Source organism: Gavialis gangeticus, unplaced genomic scaffold (genome assembly GCF_001723915.1).
Source record: "Gavialis gangeticus isolate Ggan-Ray unplaced genomic scaffold, GavGan_comp1, whole genome shotgun sequence".
In the NCBI taxonomy this organism is placed as follows: domain Eukaryota; kingdom Metazoa; phylum Chordata; order Crocodylia; family Gavialidae; genus Gavialis; species Gavialis gangeticus.
Window position 1 is genome coordinate 22,088,305 of NW_017729014.1, and position 8,040 is coordinate 22,096,344.

An 8,040-nucleotide genomic window follows, 5' to 3' on the forward strand; every position below is an offset into this window, starting at 1 on the left:
AACACAATGAACCATTTTGCTTCATTTAAATTCTTCCTTTTTTTTTTTTTTTTGGTATATGACTGGGTAAAGCTGACTAACCACGTTCCTGTGACTTGCAACTGAGACTTGCCTGGAAGTTTACTGTAATAGGAAGTCTTTTCTTTTTATTTGTCTTCTCAAGTACCTGTCTCCATTGTTTGCCATTTAGACCAAGCGATGTGCCGCAGGCCAGAGCACTGAGTTTCTAAAGGACGTTCCTCTGGACAAAAATAAGAACAGATGCCTTGGGCCATCCTCTTTATCCGTAAAGACTCCAGACATCCAGACTGCCAGGCTTTTGTAGGGAGAGCAATAAGGCTAGTGGAACAGCATGTGATTAACACAGGAGGGATTCCTGTCTCTCCAACTGCTATGCTATGCTCATACGCCTGGCTGCAGGGCACAGCTCTTAGAAGGGGAAAAGGAAAGTCCTCTGATGCAGTGGAAATATACTTTGTTCACATGGAATCAGTACTAAGGGTCTGATCAGTCAAATACATCAGAGCACTGTGGCCATTTAGACAGCAAAAGTAGCTGATGTCCTGCCAAACGCACCTGCTGATGATCCATCAAGGAACTATACCACAAGAGACAGGGCACAAGGATTTGTTGTATTGATTTATTTGATAGCACTAGACAACTAACAACGGGAATGTGCTAGCCTCAGTATAAAGTGCACCTCATTTGTCCCTAGGCTGGACAAAATAAGTGCTGCATCTGTTGCAGCACTGCCTATATACAAAGGCTTCCTGGATGCAAGGAAAGCTCTACATAAACTATTTCTCTGTGCTTACTGTTGAATCCAACTGTAGCTTTTCTGTCAGTCTACTAAGATCTTGGATCACCGGGAGTTCAAATGACCCGAGGTGACAAGCCACTGCATGTTGTCAGAAGAGAAAAAAAATTCCTCACAGAGTAGTGGAGAGAACGGGAGGATCTGGGACAAACTGATATTGCTGTACATATAGGACAGCAGCAGGATGACACCCTGACCCTATCTGCCTTTTTACAGGCAGTTAGATGCTCATCTGTCAGCTCAACTGCAAATCTTTCCAAAAGGGTTGAATAAGGCTCAGGACTAATTCACGTGTATTTAAATTGGAACTTTAATTATCTAATGATGTACACAGAGATGTCTAGTATAGCATGAACGAAAAGGCAATGAAAATTCAAACAAACAGCTACAAAAGGGCACAGGTAGTTCTGCGGGGAGCTGAGTCACTTGTGGCTGAACTAAATTCTCTCTCTCTTCTTCCAGGTTCTATGACTTGGTTTTCTTGGTACCATCTAGATGCAGCTAATATTTTGAAAGGGAGGAAGATGGTGCAAAAGTTAATATTCTGACAACTCAGCATATGGCTAACAATTGCCTGTAAGGTTGAGCTTTATGACATATCTAAGACTCAATTAAAAAAAATCCTCAAAACAAGACCTACCTTTCTTAGTTATGTAACGCAGTTAGTTAGTTAGCTGTGTACTCATACCTGTGTTAGAGAATTTACAAAAGCAGTGGGTAAACTGGAGTTAGCTAGTCTGTTCTAAACCCCTTAAGTCACCAACCTTGGTTTAGGACTGAACTTTTATACTTGGTATCAACACAAAAGTGGAGACTGGCACATTTGATAATTAACTATTAGGCCTTTTTGAATTGTATTAAAGAATTCTACAGCATTTTGGTGCTAACAATTTTCACATATTTTTAGCATGCAACTCCAGTGGTTTAATTTTAAAAGCACAAGCTTTTCAATTTGAAGTCCTTCAGTTCAAGGTTCAGATAAAATGAAACCCAGGTTTAGAGCATCTTTAGTTTTTGCAAAGAAACCACCTGTTCGGTAAAACCTTGAAAACTGAACTTGCTTTCACCTGCCTCTAAAAATGCTAGTGAAAAATAAATTAAGATTATAACTTTTTTTTTTTTTTTGCAAGTAATATCAGTGAAAGACTCTGCCAGAGATTGCTAGTAGCAAAGTTGGATGCCAGGCAATAGTCTGTGTCCATATCTACTTTTCTGTAAATTTAAAAATCAGTAAAAAGCAAATTCATATTTGACTTATACAGTCAAGGAAGCAGTAACCATTCCTGTTGATTCCCTGAAGCTAACAATTCATAATACAGGCTTTACTGCAGAGAATGTCTTCACCCACTTAAATATCCTATGCAGATGGTCCCTACAGACAGAAGGAAAGTGATCCAAGGGGCAAATCATTATAGCTCTATGGTGCCCCTTAATACAAGTAACCCAGTTTTAGAAAGCAGTGATTTCTTACACTTTAGAATATAACAAAAATTACAGGATGAGGATGGGCTTGATTAATGGAGAAATGCAGTGCAATAAGCAATTCTGGCAACCACATTTTAGCTCAAACAAGAAGAAATCTCTAGACAGTTAGATGGTATTTTAAAATATAGTAAGACTCATAACCTTTGTGCCACTAAATTTAGCAAGATTCAGCAAGATTTTAAAGCTTAAAAATGGTGTAAAGGGTCATGGGTAAAGGGATAACTAGAATTTTTCCCTGCTATTTTTTTTTTTTTTTACCTTAAATGTATCTGGAAGAAAAAGGCTCATTGGCCTTGATTTGATTTTGTTAAAGGATATTTTGGAGGTCTAATGGAAGAGTATTATGAACAGTAAAGTTAACTGAAAGGGTGAGGCTTCTGAGTCCTTGGGACGTGGACAAACGTAACACTTATACTGGTAATAAGTGATAGTGGTATAATGTGTTATAACTAATATGTGTGCACATTCTCATCAGGTATAAGTGTAGTAAACTCTTAACTTTCAACCTGCTTAACCGATTGTCAGTCAGATCAATTTAGCTCACTTCTTTTGTTACAGAAGACAAAATAATTGCATCATAATAGCTGATGTGCATGCCAGAGTGGCAACTTCCTCCCCTTTTAAAGCAGCTGAAAATTACGTTTGTCCACAGCCTTTTAGATTTCTTTTATTCAGAAGGTGCCTCAGGACAGTTAAGGAAGAGGAGGTAAGAAAACGAAAGTGAAGCTTTAATCAGTCTGGCTTGCAGCTATGCCTCCTTCTCCAAGTGTGACTATTTCACCAATTCTCCAGTCTAGACAGGGCCTGACTTCGCACTCGCAAGGCTTCTCTATAAGTTGCATAGCAGCCAAAAGTTGGACAAGCCAATTATTTTCCCCTTTATGGTCCCTATTAATGCTGATGTATTATATTAGAAGACAGAAAATGCAGCTGCTCATTTAAATGAGTAGATGACATTTTCACAGTTGCTACAAGGGAAATTCAATTCCTCTAAAAATATTTCTACTTCCGTTGTGACAGCGGGCAGCACCATTCAGTGAAGAAAAACTGAAGCAATACCAGGTATGTCTAAAAACAATTTGATAAATGGTGCACTTCTGTGGTTGCAGAGCAAATCTGTCAAGTGAAGCCTTTGTAACCACTCACTGTAGTTTTCCTAGAATATTTTGTAGACTGTGGCTGGATTCCACACTCCCTCTCACCAATTAAAATAGCTAAAATTTCACTTGAAATTTCACTTAACAGAAATGAAATGTCCTTTATCGTAAGTTAAAATCCTGACTGAGGTTAATGAACTGTGGAGGCAGTTGTTCACTTCTCAAGACCAAGAGGGCAATTTTGGGAGGAAAGGGAAGAGCTACTAATCAGTCACAAGGCAAGCTTGTGAGTACAGCACAGCACCCCACAGGCATGCAATCTTCATGAAGACAGATTTTACTTGGATATCCCAAAGAAGACAGTGCAGCAATCAGACTGTGCAAGAAAAGATCAAGTCTCCACGGTTTAATATTGATGTTACATTCAGTGTACTAAGTCAATAAAAATGAGGAGCTGTTTGGTGACAGAAGAGAGCGCTCCTCACATGCTGCTGATAGCACTATGTAGATAGTTTCTCTGATTTGGCTCCCTATGGTACCTGCTTCCTCTACGGATTTCTGTAGCGCTTCTGCCAGTTCTTGGTCTGCAATCTCATCTGGCCGCATGTCCTCTCTCCCTGCCCCATATGCCAATCTAGCGCACTCCGGGAGCTCTCCCTCTGGAAGGAAAGGCGTCTGCGAGCCAGTGGTGCCAATCACTAGGACATTCTTCTTGAGATCAATGGAACACTGCGGAAGAATCAAGACACCAAATGCCTGCGTAAGAGTCAGTCGGCCTAACAGCAACCAGCTAAACAGTACATTTCCTAACGCAGAGAGACAACTTGAGCTTACAGTAAATAGCTGAAGAGCAGGCTCCTAGTAAGCGACCACCCTACATATGCTCAGAAATATTTGAGCAGCCCATGCCTTCAACGTACCTAGACACGTCTTTCAGTTGCTCTTATCTGCTGCTTCTACTACTCTTCAGCCCTTTTAAATTGAAGCAAAGGAACTGTTCCAGCTGTTAGGGAAGGCCCTACAAGTGACTGCATTCTAAACTGCTCAGTTACAAAGCTCTGAAGGCACCAGATTTCAAAGCAAAGAACTTAAGGCACGAAGGACTTACAAACTATACAAGGTACGTTTGCTTCTCCTGCCACCGTACAAAAACCATCTGTTGCCATCTTTCTCCAGAATATCCTAATCCTCCAAAATTCCTAAGGATGGCAACAATCTGGCACGTAGTGCTTTTCATCACGAAAGATCCAGGGGCCATTCCAAAATAAGCACCAATGGCTTCAGTTACCTGATGTCTCTTAAGCATATCCAGTCCTAAAAGCATATCCATTGGCTGCTCTTCAAGGATCGAGAAAGAACACGGGAGGAAGTCCCCTTCAATCTGAACCTGAGCTGAAATGCAGACAGAAAATAAAACAAACATGATATATTGACTGCCCTCCAGTCTCAAGAACGGCCCAAGACCTGCAGCACAAGGACTCTGCTGTCTGCGATTTGCTTCCCCACGCAAAGATACAAAATCAGAGAACAGAGCTAAAAGGGCGCTCAGGTCATCCAGTCCAACCCCCTGTGCTCACAGCAAGATCATCCCTGGCTAAAGCAGCCAAGTGTTTGCCTAACCTCCAGCCAAGTGTTTGGCTAATCTCCTCCTGCACACTCCAAATATGGAGATTCTCCAGCCTCCCCAGGTAATCTATTTCGGTGCTTAACTACGTTATAGCTAGAAAGTTATTTCTAATATTCAATCTAAATTGTTGCAATTTAAGACCATTATTTCATGTCCTGTTCCCTGTGGCAACAGAGAACAGAGAAACATCCTTTTTATTACCCCCTTCAGGTATTTGAAGACTTCTCCAATTCCATTTGTCTTTTCTCTAGACTAAATAATCCCTGTTCTTCGAACCAGTTCTCAAGTCTCCTAGACTGTTAATCATTTTTGTTGTTTTCCATGGGATTCTTCCCAATTTGTCTACATCTCCATTTGTCTATTGAGGCGCCGAGAGAGCAGTCCAGGGGAGGCCTCACTAGTTTAGATTGAAAGACTCACTCCTCTCAACTTGCAGATGACACTCCTGTTAATACAACCCAACAGGCTATTTGGTCTTGTTTTGTAATGAGTCAAGCGTTGACTCATTCAGCTTGTGATCCCATACAACTGCCAGGTCCTTTTCTGCAGTAGTGAGGCCTGATGACCAGCTGTCCCCTTACTTATATTTGCGCACATGATTGTTACAACCCAAATGCAGGACTCTGCACTTGCTCTTACTGAATTTCTTTCAATGTCAGATCTTTTCTCCAGTTTTCAAGGTTACTCTGAATCCAAATCCTTTCTAATATTTTCCCTCTTATTTTCAGAGTTGACCAGATTTTGCAGTCTAAGACACACTGCACATCTAGCCCCTCAAGCTACAGGTGAAGACCCTGCATGCACTGAAGCAGAGTGCAAGTCTGTGAATTAAGATGGTGAAACAAAGGTCAAACAAGGGCAGCTGTTCCCTCATTTTTAGAAAAACCTGTGCAAGAACAGAGAGGTCTTAAAGTGCTCTCCTCATAAGGGTATGCAAAACATTCAGCTGCCCTGGAATTCTCCCCTGAACAATTCACATTGCCTGCTAACTCCACCCTGATCCCAAAGTGCAAAGAATAAAGTTATTTTACATTAATAACCTTGATTCCCGATTCACTGTTTCTCAGAGTTTCCTGGGAACTCTAGACCAACCAGAATTAAGGTGTTCAGAACACATTATAAAAATGATGTCGGGTACGAAGGCTATAGCACCTACAAGTGGGTGATGAATTCTGACCCCTCCTCACGGCAGTCCCTGAAGTCCACAGGCAGACTCTTTGGTGCCGAGCAGAGCGACAGACACAATAATGAAGGGACCACTACAGTTCAAGCTGTGCAAAGAAACAGACCCGTTGAGCCATTACTTACCGAGGTGCACCCTGCCAATGATTTTCTGTGTGCCAACACCCTTTGCAATTCCTGCCCACCGCCGGTCTACTAGTCTCATTATGTTACACCTTTCAGCACAAGCTTGGCTCATAATGGTCATCTGGGCACCTACCAGAGACAAGAGGAACGAGCGATGTTAAAACAACAAGGGGTCAGTGGAAAGTCTTACTCACTTTCAGTGCAGAGAGTTTAATCTAACACTCAGGGGGACCAAGGGCTGCATCAGGAAATCACATGGCATAAAGGTTGTTTGTTTGTTTTACAATACCACTGCTTTCTATTGACTGTATATAAATGCACAATCCATGGCTGAAGGTCTTTATTGTTATGGAGTCACGATAATCCTGAATGCTTACATTTTGAGAACAATGGATGAAAAGAGTTGTGCTACAGAGGAAAGCAAATCGCAAATTCATAGGTAGGGAAACTGAGGCCCATAGGTGGAGCGTACTGTCCAAAGCTGTAGGAGGAGAGCAGCAAAATTATGATCAGAAGCTAGAAATTCTCACTCCCAAGTTATTTGTTTTACCCACTAGATTGCACTAACTCCCAAATCAATCTCAATGCATTTTCAATTCAGGGGAATAATACCAGAAGAGCCAATTCCAATTTTAACTGGATTCTTTTAAATCTTGTAACATTTGTATGGGGAGGGAATTATGTAAATGGCCTTACTGTGGGAGATCATGATCTCCCTTAAAAAACCCAAGGGGGTGGGGGACGAGATAATAGAGAAACATTTACAACGGGGAATAGTCACCTGAGTCAACAAAGGCTTTCACTGGATGTCCATTGACTTTGCAGTTGATATAGAGCATCACCACTTGGCCAAAGCTCTCCGGGGCCTCTTCCATGGCTATCGTCATATTCTCTTCAATATTTTGTTGCCTGAATTTAATGAAAACCAGACATGGAAATCATGGCTTCCATGAGCAGAACGGACATCTTTATTAGCTTCCTTTCTCCAAAGGTTTACTAACAGACTTGTCAACTTGTCACTCTCCTCTAGGAGAAACCAACTTTTGAACAGCTTGTGAAAGGACTACTTCATCAGTTAAACAGAGTTTAATGAGCAGAAGGACCACAAGAAACAATCTTGCCTAATCCCAATCTATCAGGTTGCTACCAAGCAGGAAGGAAAGATTGTTCTTTGTAGTGCCTTCAATTAACACAGGTAACAGGAAATTGTACAGAGAAAGTTGTTAGCTGTATTTAGTTCCTGGGAAACCTGGAACTGCCCGCTTCCCATTCACAACTAAAACTTGGCACTACAAAATTAACAAAAAGAACTAGAGGGCAAGAAACAGCATATTTATTAATCATGCTACAGCAGAGCACTAAGGGCATGAGGTGAAGGTCTTGCCAGTAGCTACATACAACGCTGAGAGTCCACACAATAGCGCTGTATCAAAACCCTTCCAACAACACTGCAGAAGACTGCATTCTTGCCTTTTGCAAGCATCAGGATGGGAAAAGGTTAAATAAAAGTGTGGTGCATGCAGCAACACAGCCACACGTCCTCTCCATACATTTAAAAGCTACAAAAGGAATGCAGAGCTAAGCTAAATCCAAATGCAGCTCAGTCCCTACAGAAGAAGCCTTGAGCATGATGGGAATCTGCAGCTATCTTGTTTGAAATAGCCCCTCTACGAATATAAAAAGATTGCCTGTAAAAAGAGTTTCCC

General features: G+C 41.4%; 1 protein-coding gene across 3 annotated transcripts in view; it reads right to left on the reverse strand.

Moving 5' to 3' along the window:
• Positions 1-8,040, reverse strand: part of LOC109293853 (protein DDI1 homolog 2) — a 48,581-nt gene that overhangs the window by 8,247 nt on the left and 32,294 nt on the right. For 2 of the 3 annotated variants that reach the window (XM_019511991.1, XM_019511994.1), the window contains exons 5-8: positions 7,116-7,243; positions 6,335-6,463; positions 4,688-4,791; positions 3,939-4,128 (exon numbers count right to left, since the gene is read on the reverse strand). In XM_019511991.1, the coding sequence (XP_019367536.1) occupies positions 3,939-4,128; positions 4,688-4,791; positions 6,335-6,463; positions 7,116-7,243 (551 nt within the window). Of the gene's footprint in view, positions 1-1,112; positions 1,319-3,938; positions 4,129-4,687; positions 4,792-6,334; positions 6,464-7,115; positions 7,244-8,040 lie in introns of those variants that run through there. The other variant, XM_019511993.1, reaches the window with a different exon arrangement.